At 39.5% G+C, this 23,414-nt stretch overlaps 1 protein-coding gene across 5 annotated transcripts in view; it reads right to left on the bottom strand.

The window, feature by feature from the left end:
• Positions 1-9,438: 9,438 nt before the first annotated feature.
• Fam204a (family with sequence similarity 204 member A) overlaps positions 9,439-23,414 on the bottom strand; it is a 32,965-nt gene continuing 18,989 nt past the window's right edge. For all 5 annotated transcript variants that reach the window (XM_028881007.2, XM_037205680.1, XM_028881011.2 and 2 more), the window contains 2 exons: positions 14,167-14,273; positions 9,439-13,694 (listed from right to left, as the gene is read on the bottom strand). In XM_028881007.2, the coding sequence (XP_028736840.1) occupies positions 13,643-13,694; positions 14,167-14,273 (159 nt within the window). In that variant the 3' untranslated portion in view covers positions 9,439-13,642. The remainder of the gene's footprint in view (positions 13,695-14,166; positions 14,274-23,414) is intronic.

Raw genomic sequence — 23,414 nt, 5'->3', positions numbered from 1 at the left:
TGGCTGTAATCCTTCTGCAGCCCCCTGGACAGTGTGCAATGCATGACAATTCCCTCTGAGCCCAAATAATCCCATTCTTTGTTTTGTGGATGCTTCCTTTTTCAACCCCAAAGAGAGAAGACTCACTGCTTAATTCCTGAATATTCTAATGCTTACATCTTTCCAGAACTCTAGCTGAACTTTCCAAATCTTCCTTTGGGTGGCACTACTTAAGGGTCTGCATCCTCCTCCCCACTGCTTTGGTTTCCTCTTCCTGTTGATCAATGACCAATCCTGATTAAGTATTTTTAGAGGTCAAACAAGGTACATGATATGGTTGGTTATTTGCCTTATCTTCCTTCCTTCCAAGAAAGTCTTGAATGCTCAGTTCCTTAAGGGTAAAAGAAAACCATAATTCTCTGACAGTTGGATTTTCTTACAACTAGAGAATGAGGAAAAGAAAAAAAATGAAGAGATAAGTACACTGAGAATTGTCAGGACTGTAAACATAGACAATAAGAAAGAACACAGTTTCTTTTTTTACTTTTTATTCTTTGTGAATTTTAATTCATGCACCCCAATCCCATGCATCTCCATGTCCCTCCATATCTGCTCTCTGCCCTTGCAACCTCCCCACCAAAACAAAACAAAATTTAAAAAAAAATCTCGTCATGGTAGCTGCAGTGTGTCAATATGTCACACAGTATATACCCTTTTGCCCAAACAGCTTTACTTGTGCATGTTCATTATAATTAGTCATTGATCTGAGATCTCTGGCTCCTGCTACACTATCAATACTGGATCTGGATCCTTGCCTCTTAGATATACTGTTGACCTGTGTCATGGAGATCCTGCCACTTTGGTTCTGCAGGACCAGCCCCTTCACACACTCCAGCAGTTCTTAGATGGGGTAGATATTGGAGTGTGCCAACTCAAAGCCCTGGATCTGGGCCTGGGTGGTAGCTGAGTTGGTTAGCCCACCTCTCCTGCCTGCAGCAGCTGGCTGGCAAGAAGTGGGACCAGCTCTCCAACACTGCCCTGTAGAGGAGCAGGGCCAACACAGTGCCAAAGCTAGCAAGCGGCAGAGCCAGTTCCCCGAATCTCAGCCTGGATGGAGGTAGGGGAATGAAGGGTAACATTTCTTATAACATTTACATTAGTTTGTCTTGATGATCATGATGAGCCTCAAAATTCCCACACTACTTTACCTTTGCCGTCCTTAAGTTCCAATGTGACTGGAAGTGGGTCTTATGTGCCCTGAACCAGAACACAATTTCAAGTGTGACTGTCCTTGATGGCCTGCTGAGCAGGGGCGAGGACACAGTAGCCAAATTGTCAACTATAGTATAGCTAGACAACCCAGGTGTGCTTAAACAAGTGTTTCCATAGATGTGAGAAACTTAGAAGGTATGTGAGGGCTAACTGTGAAAATCAGTGTTTATGTCCACATGCACATCTCTCTCACAGAAAAGTTCTATAGCTTAAAAATCAGCAACACAGGAGATGAGAAAACACTATTCTGAATGATCTCTGATTTCAGAAATATATACTAAGGACAATTTAGTGCAGAAATATCTCAGGACAGGTAAAATTAATGTTTGTTCCTTAGTTCATTAATTCTATCAGTGAATATTTATTGAACACTTGCCACATGAGACTGTTATGGAATATTACTTTAACTAGGCAAAGATGTGTTACATTTGTTTATGCTGTAGAATATACTTTAACTGTGTAAAGATGTGTTACTTTTGTTTATGCTGCATGTTTAATTATGTAAAGATGTGTTGCATTTGTTTCACCTTGCCTGCCTAAGGCACCTGATTGTTCTAATAAAAAGCTGAATGGCCAATAGCTAGGCAGGAGAGGGATAGAAGGGTCTGGTAGGCAGAGAGAATAAGTAGGAGGAGAAATCTCGGCTTAGGAAAAAGAAGAGGAAGAAGAAAAAGAAGAGAACTAGGAGAAGGAGGGGGCCACATCTGCAGCAGGAAGCCAGAAGCCAGGCAGTCGGCAGCCAGACATGAGAAGCAGTGAAAGTAAGACACAGAAGGACAGGAAAGTCAAAAGGAGGCAAAAGGTAGATCAAGAGAACAGGTTAGTTTAAGTTAAAAGAGCTAGACAGAAATGAGCCTAAGCGAGGCTGAGCACTAATAACTAATAAGAACTCACCATGTCATGACTTGGGAGCTGGTTGGTAAATCAAAAAGAGAAAGCCTGGTACATGAGACACTGGGAAAGGTCCTGAAGATACAGCATAAAAAGTAAAAGGCCTGTTAGACTACGGGTCATAGACATAGGCAAGAACTTGCACTGACTGAGCACATATTGCATACAATACTTGTGCCCATTTATAAAATCTGCATAAGCCATCTAGATGTTATTTATACAATCATATTAAATATCATATAAACTAAGAGCTGACTCCAAAGGCAGTCCTTTTCTTAGTTCATCATAGGGACTTAGAACTGTGGAATTCTTTGTGGTAAAGTCTCAGGTATGGTTCAGATAGTTCCAAAGAAACAGATTCTACCTGGAATGTAAGAGAGTCATGAGGGCTTTATTATCCTGATGATCCAGGGTGAAGTTCCTGTGTGAGCTGGCCATGTCTTAAAATAAAGGAATGGAGAATCTAACTGGCAATTGAATTCTTATCCATGCCTGGTCCTGTGCATGCTAGTCTCAACAACTCTACAGTGTAAGCTCAGGACATTTCACAGAGACCAGAATGTCTGCAGCTGGTTAGTGCCCAGAACCCAAAGCCATATTCATTTTATTCCAAAGCCTGAGTTTTCCTATCATCATATCTTCATTCACACTGTATTTCAAAGACAGTCTCATGTATCCCAAGTAGATAGTTTTGAACTCATTACGCAGCAAAGGATAAACTTGATTTTCATGAGTACTGGGATTATACCCACACTCCATGATGCCTAGCTAATGTGGTTTCAGGGATTATACCTAGTGCTCCACACATTAGGCAAGCACTCTGCCAATTGAGCTATATCTGCAACTTTTTTTTTTTTTTTTCCCATTGAGACAGGGTTTTTCTGTGTAGCTTTGGAGCCTGTCCTGGAACTCACTCTGTAGACCAGGCTGGCCTCAAACTCACAGAGATCCACCTGTCCCTGCCTCCTGAGTGCTGGGATTAAAGGTGTGCATCACCACCACCCAGCCTCCAAAACCTTTTTCAATGTCAATTTTATTCAAGAAATCTACCATTGCCTCATCTGGGAAGTCTTTGAAAATAGAATCACTATATTCATGATTGTTTCTTCCACAAAATCTGCAGGGTGGAGTACAACATAATCATGCTATGAAACATTTGAATACAATTTTGTCAAGAATCAGGAAAGATCTTGAATCCGATCCTACTTTTAAGTTACCGTTAGCCTGTTCATGGGTGCCAATAAGATACTAGATTCCTGGGTAAGTTTGTGACAGCAGTAGTATTGATAGTCTTGGCATTTCTCCTGATTGCTAGTGAGTCTAAGAGAGTGGGACAGTATCTGTACACTGTGTGGTTTCATTAAAGGATAGCAACTTTTGAGTTTAGGGAATAAATGAAATGGGAGTAAACATAGCTGGCTGACCATTGATCTAGACCGAGTACCTGTCTCCCTGGTTGCCTATCCTTGTAGAGACAGAACAAAGGAGGTACAATGTGTAAGGTGCCAAAGTATAACTCTTCCAACAAGCATCCTAGCTGCTATGTGGAAGTACTCTCATGTAAGTCTTTTGTGCTCAGTATTAGTTCATTTGGGTGCTACTTCCACCTCCAATTTTTTCAGAAAAATCTAACACAGAGAAAGATCCCTGATGTGTAGTGTGTAGGTTACCTTTTTTTTTTTTCTTTGATTTTTTTCGAGATGGGATTTCTCTGTGTAACAGTCCTAGCTGTCCTGGAACTCACTCTGTAGAGCAGGCTGGTCTCAAACTCAGAGATCAGCCTGCCTCTGCCTCTCAAGTGCTGGGATTAAAGGTGTGCAGCACCATCGCCTGGCAGTTACATGTTCTTAAGTGGTAGAGCTGGGATCTGAATATAGTTGTCCTGTGGTCCAGAGCTGCTTCATTATAACATTTGCATGCCAGCAATATGGCCCTCTTTTTATCTATAGTTCATTGGTACAGTCTCAACCTTGCAAGTCTTGTTTCAATGGTATCTAATTTAGACCTTATATTAGCTGATACTGATGTTGCTGCCAAAGATTGCTTGGGTACCACCATGGTCCTTTATCCATTTTCCCTACTAGAAGAGAAGCTCTATGAGACCTGTGGCTGTTTTGTTCAGTATGGTTTCCACCACATATTTATTGAATCAAGAAAATGGACAAGCATATTCTTCCAGCGTCTGTTATCTGATCCAACTTTGCAATATCCTCTAGTGGCACCCTGGCAGCTAAGAGCCTTGGGTAGTCCCCCCTGCCTCAAGGGTGGAGAGGTAGAGACTGGACAAGGATCTTGCAGGTGGCAGCTGGCAGACTGATTCTAACAGACCAAAAAAAAATTACGAGGCTTCCAACTGCAAGAATAGTTGCAGCCACTTCTGGTAATATATTAATTTCATAAAAATGTCTTCCAAGGTGCACAAACACATCTGAGGACTTTAAGCTGTCATTGGGAACAAAACATTTTTTTTTATGTGAACTTTAGATTTCCTTTTCCTGTTTTCTTTAGGAGCACAGCTGGCAAGGAAGCAAGTGTCAAGTGAGGATTCCAATCGAATCTGTCAGGGATGGAGCCTTCCTTTGCTTTCTTTTCTTCTATTTGCATTCTATTTGCAATCTAAGTGTTTTAGTGAGTGGAGCCAGTAATAGACTTCATATTTGCACTACATAGTACACTTTTTTCCCTGTTGCTTTTGGCAGAATGTGCAAGTTTGGCTGGTATGTATTTCTTTCCCATTCCAGTTTCTTCATGTAGGAAAGAGCCTGCCTTTGTTAGGATGCACTAGTCACCAGCTTGTATATTCATTCACATGTGTGCACCTGTGTGGAGACCAGAAGACAACTCCTGGTGCTGTTCCTTGTGCCACCTGCCTTTATGTTTTGAGACAGGCCTGGAGTTTTCCAACTAAACTACTCTACCCCAAAGAGGGACCCTGACATTTACATTTTAACATGTGATTCTGTGACAGGTGGGTGCTGATAACCAAGTACATTATGAAGCAGGTTATTTGGGACATTGTTCTGAAGGCTGAGGAGTCCAAGAGAATGACAGTGGTGTTTGCTCAGCATCTGGTGAGGGCCTACAACATCGCGGTGAGATACAGCATATTTGCTAGCTTAGTCTCTTTTCTTAAAAAGCCACTAATGAAACCAGACAGGCCCAACTCTCATATGCTTCTCCTCCAAATACCACACTGTTAGGGATTAAGTTTCCAATTTTTAGGGGGCACACAGAACACCATAATAGGGCACAGCCCAAAGGCCTGGCCTAGATTCTAATTCTGGCTCCTTCATGTTAGCTACATTGTCTTAGAGCTCTTAATCCTCCTAGCACCCCAACTTCCTCATCTACAGAACAAATGTTTGCTTAGAAGGATGTTGCAAGGGCTCTGTATGCAAAGAGTGAAGAGTTCCGGGTTGCTAATCTGCTGCTTCTACAATGTTTGTAGATTCTCTAAGCTAAAAAGACATGGCAATAAATTGTTTGATTTAGTGGGTCTACCTGGATTGGGGTCAGAGGATGTGAGCATCATGCTAAATACCAAGCAAAATCTAGAGGACTAAGGGGATTTGAGACCTAGTTTCATGTATTTTGAGTTAGTCACACTTTAGTTTCAGACCCAGCAGGTTTCTATCTAGCCCAGTGTATGCATTCCTCACTTAATCCTAGCCACTAGGTAGACTGGGCATTATCTAAACCCTTTTGATTTTAAGATCATCATCGCATATTGCTTTGTCTAAATAGATCTCCTGTGGACAGATGCTGTCCCACTATCCACATCCAGGATGGCTTATCCGGGTGCTTGCTGCACACATGAGCATTCTCCTCTTCAGGGTGGCTATCTTCAGTACACACCAGATAGCTACCTCAGTGTGTCTACTCCTCAATGCTGTCCTGCTTGCCAAGTTCACCAGCCCCTATTCTAGAGATGTCCTTCACTGAGGAAGACCTCTAAACCAGAAGCTGCCTCTCCCAAGGCACTGACCATATAACTCCAGTGTGAAGTTACAAATGCAGGATTCATGTGGGGTTCTGCCTGTGGGCACTAGCATTGATCTGTTGAGCCACTTCCATCTTGTCAGCTCAGACTTTTCAAATACACACCTGTCTGCATACATCATTTTCAGAAGAGACTTGTGGCACCACTTTGAGGAAACCCACCCAAGGCACCATGCACTTCCACCCCAGCTTAAGGTTTCTTGTGACCATGACTACATGACATCTGAATGCAAATAACAGCCACCTTTTCACTGTCCTCTTGCTGAAAGCTCAGTGGCATCTATTGATGGCATGCCACCTTTTAGAAACTTCACTTTGATCTGTCTTTTGCAGCAACCTTTTCTGACCCCCACATCTCTCTGTAGCTGTTCACTTGACATTTCTAGTGCACTCCCTAGGAACCTTGATGTAGCAAGTCTAAATTGTGACTGACATTCCTTTGATATTACTTAGAAACAGAAGCCTGACATCCTTCTATCTTCCTGCCACATATGAGGATGCCTAGAAAAACCCCATTCCAACCAGGTATGCATCCAAACAAGAGGGAGCTGGTTCAGGCCAACTCTGCAGCTTCATGGCCTTGCTAACCCTCCTCTGTGCAAAGTCTCTTGTTGCTTCTCAAGTGTCTCTTGCTCCTGCCTGGGACACTTTCTTCAAATGTCTGCCTGGTACAGTCTCAACAGTCCTTCACAACTTGGCCCTCACAACTGCCTCTGCCTCACTCACTGAGCACAGTGATGTCCCTTCAGCACTTGCTCTACTCTGCCACCACACTCTACATTGTTCCAAGTGGCTATTTTGACACAGCTTTGTCAACATGTCCAAGTGAAAATTACTCTATCAAACCATAAGTAGCAGTCTGTTTCACAGTATCAGCAAAGCTTACCCTTGCCACAGCATGGTCATGTGTGATTAAGGCAATGCAGCAGATTGTTAGCTACCTAAAGTTATTTCCTCTCCTTCCTGCAAACAGCAGTCTATATTTCCCAGCTCCCTTGCTATTAAGTGTGGTACAGTAATAAAGTCGTAGCCAGGGAAGAGTGAGCAGGATTAGCCAGATTTATTTCCAAGCCAGGTCTGAACTTCTGGAAGATTAAAGAGGTGACACTCAGGTTTCCTATGCAAAGGTGCAAAGTTACTGGCAGACTAGATCTTTTACAGATTGCATGGAGCAGAGGCTTCTGGTTGCAGCCTTTGTCCCTCAAGTGAATAAGAAACCAATTCCTACTGTGCCTGAGTTACTGTATTTTGAATACACATTCATGACAATACCTAACATGGACAGGCACTAAGACAACCTTTCTAAATGTAGGGAACATGCTGATACCATCGAGGAAAAACTCCCAGCTTAAAATGATGACAGAATGTACAAAGAAGTACATTCCTTCCGAAGTCACATACCACCAATGCTTAGAGCACAGGAAGCTGAGAAAGTGAGGACATCAACACACCTATTCTCCAGGAACACCAGAGCATCTATCAGTCATTAAGATAGACAACTACTATAGCCAGTTGCCCAGCTAGGGATGGGGATATGTGATAGATAACCAGACACTGCAATATGTAGGCCTGGGTTACTTAAGTTACCACATATGGATTATTTCTGTGTTCAGCAAAGCCGCCAAGTCACTAATAACTATGTAAATGCTAAGTTGTCTAAGATTTAGTCTATAGTGTTTTCTACTAGGTTGCATTTACTCATCTTTCCATGTTCAAAGCTAAAAGAGAGGTGTTCAAGAAATGCTTCTCAGATATTACCAGGATAGGAATTCAAAGGAACTCAAAGCTTCATTGTTTCACCACTCCCCATGACATTCATAATTACTTCTAGTATCATTCACCTCACAAATAAATACATTTTTTCTCTGGGCAGTCATAATTGTATGCTATCCGTCAAATAATAAAACCTCGAGAGATGAGACATTTAGCCTGGAGATAAAGTGATATATTAACTTCTTGATCAAATGCCAGAGCTTACAGATGAAAATGAAACAGACATCAATAATTACAGCTTGTACTGTAGTTGGTTTCTAAAGCTCCAGGTTCAATGAACAAGTAATAACTGGACAAACACACCCTTCAGGAATGAGAGGTGGGAAAGGATTACCTCATTCCATACCTGTAACTGAGTAAGCCCCTCACAGCAATTTAACAAAGAGGTGGCCCACAAACTCAGGAGGTGGCAGGCAGCAATTGCTCAGGTGGTACAAGACATGGGAGAAACCTTCCACAAGAGCATTTTGAAGTGGGTGGAGGCACTGCCCTTGACTTTCCCTTTCATTCCTGAATATTATCCCCCTAATAAGTCTGATCTGAATGTTAAAGACATACACTGAACACCCAATGCTTGAAAATACCATCTCACTTGGAAAATTTTATTACTTTTTCTTGAATTTAAAAAGGAATTACTAATACCAATAAAATGTAATTATGTCTCAGTTAATTCTTAATTTTACAGGCAGATCTGAAAACAAAGTACTGTGTGGCATTTCATAAACTGTCCCACCAGAGCCAGTAGCTGGATTCCAGAGATCAGATTTGCCAAAGCCAGCAGTCAAGAAGCTACTCAGGGCACTGCTGTGGTTGAAGACACTCTGGCAACAGTAACACTCACCTGCAGAACATTAACCAGTGAGCAGAAGAGAGAGATGGCAAAGAGGCAACATACTTCATTCCAACCCCAAGGAAAGAGTAGTGATGCCTAAGTTTCTTTATGGCCATCATAACCTGCCACACTGTCTTGTTCTTCACTGAGGTCAAGGATCCCTTCCCCAGTCAGTCTGCTGATTACAGCTACAACACTAACATGTATGTAAGGAATTTTTTTCTTTCAAGATGGGCAGTATAGAGAAGAAATTAAAAATACAGACTAAAGAATGCAGCTCTGCGTATTTATCAAAACCTATGGAGTACTCAATCTCCAAGGTGGTAAATGTTTACTTTAGTACCTTCTAAGGTTAAGAACATATATGCTCAAGGCTCACTGAACTTATAGAAAAGGGAGGTGAAACAAAGAAAAAGCCAGGGGATGGAGAAGAGTGCTATAACATGCTATCTTCTAGACTTGAAGAACAGTGCACATATGAACCCACGAGGCCTGCACAAGATCAAGAAAGTCCACATTCCAACATAGATGGGAAGGAATTCATGAGGCCCCACCCCTAGCTAAGAGCTATTGACAGGTGATTGATGAGGACATTTCTTTGGGGTAGTGATCATTTGTAGGTTACCCATGCTCTGGTGGAAGGAATCACACCCATATGTATGTAGGTAGCACTAATAAGACTTAGTAGGTTATCATCATCACCATCATCTTTAAGTACATGAAGGTAAGGGCGACATGTTGGAGAATGGGAGGGGAGAGTTAAGGTGGATATGATCAAGATATGCTGCACATACACATGAAACTGTCAAAGAACAAAAGTATTCAAACCACGAAAAAAGGTATACATACACATTAATAAAATGCCTCAACACGTCACTGAAACTTGGAGCCACACTGAGCTTGCTAGCATAAAGTTAATTTATGTTTGAAAACTAAAAACGTGTTCTGATTATTCCATAACAAAATTATATCAAGTGACCTGAGGAGATGGCTCAGTGCTGCAAGTTAGAGGACTGGAGTTCAGATCCTGAGAATGTATGTAAAAGTTGGGCAGCCATGGTAGCCTTCTGTAATTCCAGCACTCAGGAAGCAGAGACAAGACACACACACACACACACACACACAAACATATACACAAACACAGAGTCAGTGGGGAAAAGCACATAAAATGTGTTGCCCTGTGTTTATAAAGCCCCCAAGTTTACAGAGTACTTTTAGGTCTGTTACTAGGTTAGAAGGCACTGATGCCACAAACACCAATCTACATTTGCTTTTGGAAAAAGGTGTTCATGTGTACATTTTCTCTAAATATTGCTATTTATTTTATCAAAGTCAGAGCTAAGACTCTAGTAGAGTGTAAATTTTAAGCCAATGAATAAACAGTTGGCTTTAAAAAATATTAAGTTGACATGCAAAGTGTTTTTACCCCTGCCAGAGACTAAAAATAAAGGCAACTTCTGCCAACACACACACAAAAAAACTTGAATTGTATCAGTTGGTTCTGAATTTGATGACCACATTCCAAAATGGGACCGGACATAACATCAATTTATTTTCCTAAACCTTATTATTGCTTAAAACCAAAAAAACAAACAGACAAACAAACAAAAAACCCACCACACTTGCCATCTGTTTGAAAAATCAGCCTTGTGTAATTAAAACATATATTTCCAAATGCATAGCATTAATCTTTTAATCTTTTCCTAACAAAGTGAATATAGACATTCTGAAAGTAATACATTCATATTTTAAGAATTTTAATTTCTTGGGCCGGGGAGATGACTCAGTGGGTAGCAGCACTTGCTGCACAGCAGGAGGACCCAAGCTTGGATCCCTAGAACTCCTGTAAAAAGCGGGGCATGGCCATGTGCAGGCCTATCACCCCAGTGCTGGGAGTGCAGAGATAAGAACAAGGCTTGATGGGCTCCCCTCACTCTAGCTTCAATGAGGCCTCATCTACAATGAGGTACAAAGTGCTAAAGAACACCCAGGTGTGCACCAGCACACACCACACCACACACACACACACACACACACACACACACACACACACACACACAAGGATTCAACTTTCTTATCGGCTGTAAATAACCTAGTTACAACAGGACTTCAAAGATAGTTTAGACAAAAAGTGTAAGCGGTATCAGATTTTAAGTATGGGGTTTACAGCTGTTACCAAAAGTTCCAATGACACTTTATTTCTGTTCGAGGCCTGCCCCTCTTTTATCCGCCTGCCCCAAAACACAGTGCTTGAGATTTATGATCAGTTGCAAAAATCAGAGTTTAGCTGCTGATTTACAGTCTTGGCTAAGGTATTTAACTGTCATCAGAACTAATTATAGCAAGCTTGAGATTACATATTCAAACTCTCCTTTTGGTGAAAGAAATAGAATGTTCTGCTGAAATCAGAAACATCCTGAGGGCTCCTAAACAAGAATGCACTACCAACTTTACTTCTCAAAACCAGTGCAGTAAAAGCTCAAAATTACTGTTCTTCAGTAAGCTATTCTGGCCTCAAGTACTTAGACAATAAATCATGTTACATTAATGCCATACCAATGGCCTAAAACATATTAATCTCACTCAACAGTAACTGACAATCACATTACTAATCTGATTCAAGCATTCTGGAGGTAGTAAATGAACAAGTTGAAGCTTCAGGAACCATAGTTATTACTGATCCACAAAGAACCCTTATTTCAATGTGGCCATGACTATACCCCTTGGGCAACACTGACACTCTAAGAATAATGCTATCATTTTATTGTTCTAATGAATAAAATATCTAAGTTAAATTAAAACTCATCCCAAATAAAACTAATACCAAATAGGAGACCAGCAGATTAAACAAGCAAAAGCACTGTGCCGCTTTCTCACCCAATCCTTCCTTCCTACTTTCTGGCCACAGAAATATATTTTAAAACTTCCTGCAATCCATGTCCACAAGAGGAGGGAGTTGGGAGATGTAACTTTTTTTGCCAACTGAGTCCTCTTCTCTGACCACCCTCCCTCCTGACTGTTCTCCACTCAGTTAAACTCCGCTGGTTCAGAGCACTGCTGCTCTTCCAGAGGATCCAGGCACCTCACAACTAACTATAACTCCAGTTCCAGGGGATATGACACCTTTTTTGGCCTCCATGCATATCAGGCATGCACACAGTACAAGAGACATACATGCAGGCAAAACACCCATACATATAAAATGGAAATAAATGTATCTTAAAAGCAAACACAAACCAGAATGGGCACCAAGAGGTAAAGTGCCACACTGGTGTGGGTGAGGAGGGCTTTGCTGATTAGACTGAGTCAGAGGCTCCACAACCTGACCCTAATATGCCAACAAAAGTTACGAGACCTAGGTGAATACAAGAAAACAGAAAAGTAGCGTGGAGGCCCAAGGAGAATGCATGTTCTGAGGCCTTACATACGAAACTATTCATACTAAGAACTTTCTCAAAGATACTACATCTTATGTGTAGTGGGTGGAGAAAATATTCCTATACTGTTAAGTATACGTTCACTCACTAAGAGTGTGAAGTAGGTTACTATAAGTAAACAGTACTCAGGAACATTTATAAATGGATACCTTTTAAAGGTATGAAGACAAGTAGGTTGGATATCCAATCTCCTACATCTTGCTTTTTGTACCCTGGTTTTTCTTAGTTAAATGGAAAAAAGATTTAACATTTAGACTTTTTTTTTTTTTTTTTTTTTTTTTTTTGAGACAGGGTTTCTTTGTGTAGCCTTGGCTATCCTGAAGTTCACTCTATAGACCAGGCTGTCCTGATCTCACAGAGTTCTACCTGTCTCTGTGCACCAAGACCACCAGGCGACATTTGAACTCTTAAAGAGCAACAAATTATTCACTTATTCTTTATATAAAGAAAATTTACGTATCACCATAAGTTAATGAAATTGTTACTTCTTTAAGTATAAAAATAATGTAATTATGATCTAATTTTTCGCAGTGTCCACATTTAGTCTTGCCAGTTATCAAATTACTTTTCAAAGCCTCTTCCCATTAGGACTGTAAGGACAATGACTTCCCAAGTATTATAGTTCTCTCTTTAGCCTCATTAATTCATTCCATCTGTTAAGGAGTAGTGGGAGAAGAGGTAAATACAAATGAGCTGTTGGACGATCCAAAGTTATGATATCCTGAGTTACAATTATTTGTCTAACACAATCAGACCATTTTCTTTTCAAAGAACAATCGTAATTTAAAGAATAACATGGCTGAGAGATATTTAGAAAGCCATTTTCTAGGCAAAGCTGAATTTAAATCATTCTCCAGATACACTATGTCCACTTTTTACTATAATTATTTCCACTGACATTACACAAAAATTAATCAATTGCTTTTACTATGTGACTACAAAATATTAATTCTACTGCCTCCAAAAAGAATCAATAATTACTCTTATAGCATTAAAGCAATTAAAGTCATTTGTAAAGTCAGTAACAATTGAGAATTTTTCTATTTATGACTAATCCATTATAAACAAAAGCCATTCTGAAAAACTCAAATTTTAGAAACAGTTGCAGTCATGCTAAGAACAGATAAGGAAGTACAAGGACCTCACAGGCTATACTAGGCCAGACAGATGAAACACAAAATTAATTTTAAACTGTAGGCTTATACAAATAAATAAAACCTTATCCTTTTTTCTTGTATATATGCTTAAAATTTCTTACACAAATATAAAAATGTTCATTTCCTTCACAAACTTCTTAGAAAAAAGACCACAAAGAGTTTATAATCAGCTCCCAAGTTTTAGGCTTATCTTTTTCTACCCTTATCAATTTTCTGACATTTTTAACCTAAGCAGAAAAAAATCTTTCTGATAAATGAAGCATGCCAGCCTATCAATAAATGTCCTGAAGAACTCTGCAAGGCTACATATATCCCATGTTGCTTTTAGTTTCCCATCTCTTCTTTGCTTCAAACCTAAAATGAAGAACATAAAAATCTCAATTTATTTCTAAAATAAAATACTCTACTAAAATAACATGTTTAGTAAGTGACCAAAGTGTCTCAAATTTCACAAATACTACAGGCTGAGGAAATGCTGCCAGATTTACAACCTCGTAACTATTCCACTGAGACATAAAACATTAGATAAGTGGATTCGATGAATAAGCAGACTTCCTGAAATTCCTACCATGTAAATAGAATCATGACTTTTTTTTTTTTCAATTTTTAAACATTATTACTACTTTACATGCCTGAGTGTTTTGCCTGCAAGTATGTCTGTTTACCATATGCATGCCTGGTCCCCATAGAAACCAGAAGAGGGCATTGAATCCCCTGGAACTGCACAGTTGTGAGCCACCATGTGTGTGCTTGGCACTGAACCCCAGTCTTCCTGACAGCTAAGCCATCTCTTCCACCTCAGGACAGAAGTCTTAAGTGAACTTACCCCCACGCCAGTTTCTTCTTCTTTCGAGCAGCCTGTGAGTTTTCAGCCTCCTTTTTGGCTTTAACAAATTTATGGCAGGCAATTGCTTTGGCAATTTTTACACCGAGCTAAGAATTATGGAAGAAAAAAGGAAACAAATGTTAAAAGAAATATTCTAGCTAATATAAGAATCATAATAGTACAAAAAAATTGGGAGCACATGGTTCAGGAGCTGTGTCTAAGAAATAAGAAATCCTATGCTTCGTCCCCTTGAACAAAGCATTACAAATACATAGGTATTTCCCTCCACTACTCAAAGATCCTCTACCCTAGTTGCACCATCTCCTGGATGGAAATCCTTCCCAAACTCAGACCCTTTGAGGGTCCACAAAGGTAGTAATGAGGCCCTTCAAGCTATCTCAGCAATTCTGTAGGCTGAACAGGAATTTACCCTGATAAGGCTGCAAACAGACTGACAGAGACATCAACTTTCTTTGCTCTGGGCTAGAATTACAGCAACTCAGTATGGTCACACCAGTTATCTCATGCTGATCAGAAGCTCTGATTGGCAGTTACAGATGGGATTAATGAAACATGGGGAAGCTAATTACTACTTCATAAATGCACTCTGCATGATGGGCAACAGCTTTTAAGTCTCAGAGAGAGAAAAGAATATAAGGGGAGTCAGAAAGTAAAGAAGCTGGACTCCAGGACCTAGCTGTTCCCTGGGCAGCAGCCCTGTTCATGCTTCCCTGACTGCTAACTGCTGGCCCTCCAAGACTCATTTAGCATGAACCCCAATCCAGATGACTTCTTTAGCTCAGCCTGTAAGTTCTTGCTTCTGTACTTCTTTGCCAGGTTGCAAAGTATTTCCCAGGAAGCATCCCCAGAACAGCAATGCCAATACATAATAAAGAGGTTCTTAATATAACTATCCATCCATGTGTATGACTAAGATCCATTAAGAACTGAGGTGAAGTCAGGTGGTATGGTTGTGGGACACACCTGGAATCCAACAAAGGGATGCTGCCCAGTGAAACAAAGCTGGGCTGCAATAATGAACACCAGGCCATTCAGGGCCGCATAGCCAGACTCTGTCTCAGAAACAAAGAAAGCTTTAAATTATCAAAGGCTTTCAATCTTTCAGATGTTTCTGGGCATTTCTATTCCTTCATTCAACTAAACACATATTAGAAGACAGGCAGACTCGTGGACAGGAAACATAGGAAGCCATTCAAATTAGCCTATCAAAACCCGAGTTTCAGAGATTTGCTTGGCTGACAGCCTGTGAAGGCATGGTTGGAAGTGAAGAGCTCATGTGCAAGATGAAGTCTGTAATGCTTGACACATCTCTCAGCTGATCTTGGGCAACACCGCCTCTAGAGCAAGTGGTAATCAAGATCTGTCTGGAATTTACAAAAGTGAGAAAAAGAGACCTGGTTTTTCAGTTCAGGAAACAAACACTCTTGTCTTTTTCTCTCTCAATGGAAGAAAAATAACAATCAAACCAAGGTGCTGAAATGGTTAACAGCAGTAAGGCCACTGAAAGGACCAAGTAGGATCTGAAAATCCACTTGACACAGCAGAGCAAACTCAGCATCTTCTCAAAATCCAAACCAATTCTAGTTGTGCAACTGTGCAAGAACATTTACTCCATAACCTTCATGAAGGCACAGATGCTTGCTTCTGCCAGCCACTGGAGACACAGCACTAAGCCGTATAGGACATCCTTTCACACAATGGATGAGAAAGAAATATGGCTGCCTCAATGCTGGCTTTGTTCTGTTAACTCTCTTCTTTTTCCGGTTCTTTATCACAGAAAAGTTCATCTAAGATAACCTCCCCCTTCCCTGCAAAATGAGTCGAAGAACTAGGCAGGGAGATGGTTCCCTGGGTAAAATACTTGCCATACAAGTGTGAGGACACGAGCTCAAAATCTGCCCCCCCCCCATAAATCCAGGCATGGCAGCAAATGCATCTGTAATTCTGTTCCTATGGGGAATATGGGAGGCAGAGGCAGGAGAATCCCCAGAAGCTTGTAGGGCACAGCAGGGAAGGGCACGGCAGGAAAGGGCAGGTCAGAGAGCCATGACACAAGACATCCTGTCTCAAAAAAGATGCAAAGTGAGGACCCGACATTTAAGATTGTTCTCTCTACACCTGTATCATACATAGTACATAGTTACGTACACACACACACACACACACACACACACACACACACACACACACAGATTAAAAAAAGACTAATCAAGGGGCTGGGTAACACTACATCTCAGAACAGGAAACTCAAAGAAAGTTCTGTGGCATCATTTTTCATTAAGACGGAATTCCCATCCACTGAAAACCTATGTACTTGTCATACATGAAAAAAAATTAAGTTAGAACCTGCTGCTCAGGTTAGTGCAATGGCCAGTGCAGTATCACACAAATCCCTAAATATCAATGATTTCTGTTTCAGTTTAACCTGAAGACAGCAGGGCCCTCATACATCTTGTGGTGCCAGTATCTCCTTATGTGGCAGAACTGGAGGGTTTCTTACTGGCTCTTAAAGTAACACAGACATTGTTTCTGATCAGAGTTAACCACATAGCTGCAGCTAAATGCAAGGGGACTGGGAAGTGTGGGGGTAAAACTGGATACATGGGGAGCACTAAGTTAACCTAAGAAGCTGTCTTCTGTCACAAAAAGCAGCTTGTGACCTAAGTTTGAGATGCACGACAAGATGCCAACATTCACTTGGATGATTTAATCTCTTTCCTGCCTCATTCCCTAAATCTGTATTTCTCTGTTAATTCCATTCTTACACATTACAAACCAAATATAAGAATGATGTATGATACAGTTTACCAACTCCCCCAGGTCAAAGTCCTATTTACCTCTCAGCTACTTTTCATTATATTTAAACTCAGCCTCTACCTTGGATAAGAAACAATATAATGTGAACCATATCTGCTATATACCATTAGCATGAGTGAAAGTTGTTTTCCCAAACTGTTGTAAAATCAAGCTGTAGCTCTGTATTTTTAACTTACTCAAGTTCCTAATCTGAGTTCCCCAGATATAAGACAGACAAGCCAAGGAGCACCTTGGTGTTCCAATGGACTACTCTCCATGCAACCACAGCCAAATAGAAATGCTTCCAGTGTTCCTACAAAGCTAAAAATAAAACCAAATCCAGAACCACCAGCATCATGGCAAAGTTACAGAGACCATTATCAAGACACAGTAGAGACTTTTAGAAATTCTTCACACTGCATAGTAGGCTCCATCCCTTTGTGAACTATGTTAATAAACTACCAGGTTCATAGGTGCACTTTCAGACAATGCTCCTATAAGGGCGTACTATCTACCTACTTTAGACCATGGGCCAGATTAAATGGAATGTTCTTCAACCAATAAACATTAAAACAAGGTTGTTCCATGTACTGTGTTTTTTTTTTTTTACAAAAAAAAAAAAAAAAAAAAAAAAAACATGATTTGTAATGATGAAAATCCATAGTTTTTGACCTTCGAATGCTTAAATTAATGTGTTTTACTATTTCTGTGGAGAAATAAATGCAACAAAGATATCTGGAAATACAAAAGGATAATAAGGCCTTCAATGAAGAGGCAGTTGAGAAGAAATGTATTTCTTCAGTCAAGATGACAAACTTGAGTTTCAGAATATAAAAGAATATTGTGCTGTATTTCTCTATGACAAACAAATAAAGTAGGCAGACAAGAATCACCCTTTCACTTCTATAAAAGAAAAATGCACCTTCCTGCCCAATGTAAACATCCCAAAAGCTTGGTCAATGGCTTTTATATTAAATAAAAAAATAAATAAAAAAACAGTTTGGGGTCATCAGATAACTATAGTAACACAATGTGAGAAGACTTTTTTAATGAATAAAAATACATACAGAATTTCTTGTATGTGTAGCCAAAGTATCAGCATTTTCCATATAGAACATCCAATATTTTGCTGCATTTTAATTAAGGTGTCTAAACATTATCACAAAGAACTGCAAATTGGTCAGAGCATGCGGTAAGGAAAATTAAGCTCTAAAGGCTTTTTATCACCATATTTCAGGAACCAAGGGTGTAAAATGTTCTAATTTGGGATATATTAAAAGCCATAAAAGGTCTTTCAAAAAGATTAATGGTACTTTGCTTGGATTTAAGATAAGGGCTTTAGCTGGTTGGAAAAGCAGGGCCCTGGCTGGACCCTTGAGGCATTCATCTTTACAGCCACTTGGAAGATTTGTAAAAGCGCCTGCACAACCTCAAGCAAATGCACCGCGACATTTTTTTAATTCCTTTCAATTTTACAGGTTCAGTGTGTGTAAATCATATTGGGTCGTAAAATAGATACAATGGCACATCCTTATAAACACAGTGCAGGTTTAAAAAAAAAAAAAAAAACCTTCAAAATCAAGTTAGTACCTCTTGCAAATGTCATAAAGTTTCCTGATAATCACTGGAAGCATCTGATTCCAACAGCTTAATCTAGCACAGCTACAAACTACTTATCCATTTTATAAAATATTTTAGTCATCTCAAAATTACTAGCTTGTAACAGAGTTATGAAGTTTTCCTCTCTTTTGAACACTTTCAAGGCACTTATTTAAAAATACCAATTATCATACTTTAACTTTTTATACAATAATAGGTCTCTATGAAAAATATTTATGCCATTCTCTTTTGTTCTTTAATTAAATGAAAACAGATGTTTTCTGAAGTAAAGCGGAACCATTACTGGAGTACTTAAAGTGTTAAGGTCTTTAATTTTTATATCAGTTTGGTCGACAATTCCTGATTGTCTTTACTCAAGCTCAACATTAATGTCAAGCAAGTTACCTAGGAGACGAAAGAGATCAAAGAGACAAAAAACCCTCCAATGTCTGATTAATCAAGCCTGCAAACAGCTTATTTCTTTTAGCCTGCATGCAAGTATGAAAATGAGATTCTGGGAGCCGAACATTGTGCAGATTTGTTCATTCTTATCAGAACAAAGCCAGCGGCAGCTTATTTCATGGATCATTGGCACTGTCATCAGCGCTACACAGAACGGGTGACAGCTCCTCATTTTGAAGCTTGAACAAAATTAGCAAAAAGTCGGCACAAATTAGCCTCTCATCTTTTTAGTAATATGACATTATTCATTTACTTTTTATCCAATTTTTAATTTTTTCCTTGTCAGCTATCCCTTTCTAGTGTCTCTCGCATGCCATCGTAAAATGCCTTCTGAAAAACAAGCAAAGAAACAGTCAAAGTTGAAATAACACACAAAGTTCAAGAGCGGAAAAACAAGCATTTCCAATGGCCAGTTCTGCTGTGTTTTAAAATTAAGTTTCAAAACTTTGCAATAATTGATTTAAAAAAAAAAACTCAGGATGCCAGTGTATTTCAAGAAAGGATGTAACAAGGCTAATAGGTTTCAGGCAAATCCCAGCTTAAGGTGGTATCTGCCGCAGTAAAGGTTACATTGGTCTTTCCATGGTTACACCTGGGATGCCAGTGTTCTGACGACAGCCCAAGCTATGGCACAGCTCACCATTAACTGAATTTTCAATGAAGTTCTTTTCTTTGTATCATTGGCATCTTGTTTCAATGTCAACTTGAAATGTGTGCATACACAGGCTGACATGTTTGCCTATGTTTGTGTATCACATTAGTGTCTAGACATACAACCAGATACATACTTATACATACCTATAACTCCTGCCAGTTTATTTCAAAGCATAACCAACAAATCCTGATTTAAAACACAGTAGGAAGATAGATGCACATATACACATATACATATGCATTCGATATGATCCATATACTCAACTTTGATTTAATAAATAGTTTACCCAACTCCTGTTTTAATAACTTCAAATTATACATCGATTACAATATTCCAAAGCAGAAGGAAAAGATGTTACACTGTTGAAATTACTCCCGGATATTGACATTTATATTCAAACAACTTATTCCATTCATAAAGGGGAAAAAGGCATTAAAAAATTAACCATAAGCTGTTAGATGTTTTACACAGCCCCCATAAGAAAGACAGTTTTTTGAAAGAACTGTAGTACTGTTTTCAGCAATTTCTTTATCTCTGTTCTTCTAAGTAAGAAAGCCTATTAACAAGCTTTGAACTTAAAATCACATTTACAATAATGTGCCATCAACAGTTTTATAAGCTAATTAGAAAAAGATTAATTAATGACTGGCTGCTAATAAAATGGCAATCATGAAGAAAGAAACCAAGGGTGCTAAGCTTCAACTACCACCAATTAAGAGCTAATTACAAACAAATTATATATGTGTTTTGCTGTGGGCTTTAATTTACTAAAATGGTTTTAATTAAAAGAGAAAACATGCTGATTAATTGAACTGCAGAAAAAATCTACAGTATAAACTGTGCTTTGTCTGTCTCTTTAATTAGACTTGTAACATCTGAAATCTTTTTTAAGGTTAGTTAAAAGCACAGATAAACATAATTAAGACAGCACATAAGGAATGCCATTCGAGGTGAGCACCCAGCTAGACCCCAGAGGTTACAAGAAAGCATCACAATGCAACGAGATTCGAATGAGCACACCTGAAAACCACAGAGAGATGTCCTTTGCTAAATACCAATTCCAATTTTACTTTTCTGAGGCCAACATGCTTTGACTTCGAAGCTACAGGGTTTTTATGGGAAGAAAATGTCTTTAAACTAGATGTGAAGGAATTCATCCACGTTCTCTCACAGGGTCAGACAGGCTTACTCTACACACTGTGCTAAGTTCTACATGTAACAACTGAGTTACTTGTTAGAGTTAAGGAGAATAAGGCTTTTAAAAATTAAAACTACCATGTCAAAGCCCCTACAACTATGTGCTGACAAGAGGTTAACAGGGAAAAACGTCTGAATTAAAAGGCAGAGAGATGACCAAAGTTAATGAAAAGGAGTCAGTTTTGGATGATCCTCAGCAGACACACACTGCCAAGGAGAGAGCTCCCATCTCCTCTAGGAACTGGTGCAGCTGCCTAGTAGCAACAGCCCCTTACCTGAGAGGGCTTTTCCTCCCCAATGCCCTATCCTTTCCTACTGCCAATCCACCAGCGAAATATACCAAAAAGAAATAGTGCTAAACTGTAGTTACTACTAGAAAGAGAAGTCAATCAAAAAAACATCAAGACTGGAAGGCAGAATAGTATTAAAAGACAAAATATATTTTCCAGAGTCTGCAGATATCCACACAAAATGACTGTAAGTAAAACCTACCATCTGTTTTTAGAGAAAATTCATGGTTGACAGCATTTGTCACTGCTAACTGCAATATATCCTTTCCATAAACATAAAATATTGGTTGGAATAAAGATATGACATTTACTCTTAATATATCTATGTATTATATATACTTTATTCCAACCAATATTTTATTTATTATTCTTAGTGTGGGTATATATATGTATGTAGAAAATCTGTACTATATTTTTACTGCTTTTAGCCACTCTTCAGATGCCAGAAGAAATCACAATATTTCCAACTATAGAAAGAATCTGTCCTTCTTCAGCAGGGCTAGATGTTCCAGCAATGTATCTTTATAATGGTTAATTGGAATATACTGCTCAGCATTGTATCTGAGCAGTTTTAACACATAAGCTTGGTTTCAGGATATTTCTTCCCAAAAGAGTATTCATGAAAATAGGAAGAGGGCTATTTTGCCCTGACACTGGACAGGTGGAAATGAAGTCCATCTGAGGAATACATGTAGTTAAAGGAGGGGTGACTCCTTTGAGGGTGGGAACATATTGTTTTGCAACCAACTGAAGTTGGTTTTTATCTCCACAGAAAGATGCTTAGAGAAAAGTCCTTTTTACAAAATGTAACAGTTGCTCCAACTGCTGCCCACTAAATTAAATTCAGGCTTTAGAGCTGAATTTCAAAGTATTTGTTTCCACAGGTCTCTTTAAACTGAAGTGTGCTTTATAAAGATAATGAGTCAGAAAAGTCAGCAGCTAACGATGAAGGGTGAAAGATGAGCAGAATGCCCTGCCAGTCAGAGGTCAGTTCGGACACACATGCCCCAAACAAGAGTTTAAAGAAAGAAACATTTCTTTCAAGTTGGCACAGTTTCATCGGTGTAACCCCAGTCCAAGTCTGTGTGTCCATTTCTCCTTAGAAACTGCTAAAGCACTGAATGGTCAGAGGGCAGAGGGCACTCTCAAAGCAGAGTGTAGCTGCACAGCAAACTAAAGCCACCCCTTCCCCCAAACCAGATTCCACACAACTCAGTCACCACAAATTTGAGGGACACGTTTCTGGGAAATTATGAGGTTGCTGCGTCACAATGAGAGCACACCAACAGCCCAATTTTGACATACTCCCCTTAAGGACTGTTTTCTAGGTCTATTCACAGACGTGGTTCTACTTTTAACTTCTTTTTTCTCAAAATTGATGCTGCCCTACTCGCTTCACAGGCTTTTAAATGTTAAACATCAAAATGAACTTCACCTAAGGCTGGAAAGGGCTTTAAGAACTCTGGGGTCTGTGCTTCTGAGCAAAGGCTTTATCAGCAGGTCCCAGTCACTGCTTCTTGAGAAAAGCAAACGGTGCTGTTATTAAAAACCAATCTACCTGAATTTCAAAAGGACACCTACCATGCATATATACACTCTATTCATAAAAGGTTTCTGCCCCAAACTCATACTTCTCTAAAATCCCATCTCATCATCACAGTGACTGGCACTAAGGGGTGAATATGAGAATCTAAAGTTTGCATCATTCCCCGCCAAAGCTCCTCACAGGTGCTCAAAAGGTGGGCACAGCACTGGTGTCTTCCCTAGTCTACGTCAGGACAGCAAACATGACCCAGCTGTCCTTTCAGTTATCCAGGAGATAAATTACTGGCTTTTCTTTTAATCAGAATTCATTAAACTCACAATAAGTCATCTGAATTTACCAGAACACAGCTTAAATATATATCAAAGTAAAAAGACAATTGAGAAAAATGTTATTCTCACATGTGCTAAAAACAGTATTTCCAAAGCAATTTCATTTGTCATGGAGTATGTCAGAAAAAACTCCTAGTCAGCATTATAAAATTACAACTTCTAAAACAGCAAGATGAGAAAACACCAAACTACAATACCAGTATCTTCAAAGAAATCCCTATTTCTAGCCGGGCAAGGTAGCACACACCTTTAATCCCAACACTTGGGAGGCAGAGGCAGGCAGATCTTTTTGAGTTCAAGACCAGCCTGGTCTACAAAGCAAGTTCCAGGACAGCCAGGGCTGTTACACAGAG

The sequence above is a fragment of the Peromyscus leucopus genome, chromosome 1 (assembly GCF_004664715.2).
Source record: "Peromyscus leucopus breed LL Stock chromosome 1, UCI_PerLeu_2.1, whole genome shotgun sequence".
Classification (NCBI taxonomy): Eukaryota; Metazoa; Chordata; class Mammalia; order Rodentia; family Cricetidae; genus Peromyscus; species Peromyscus leucopus.
The sequence above is the reverse complement of the archived record's forward strand: the minus strand, read 5'-3'. Positions and strand labels throughout refer to the sequence as shown.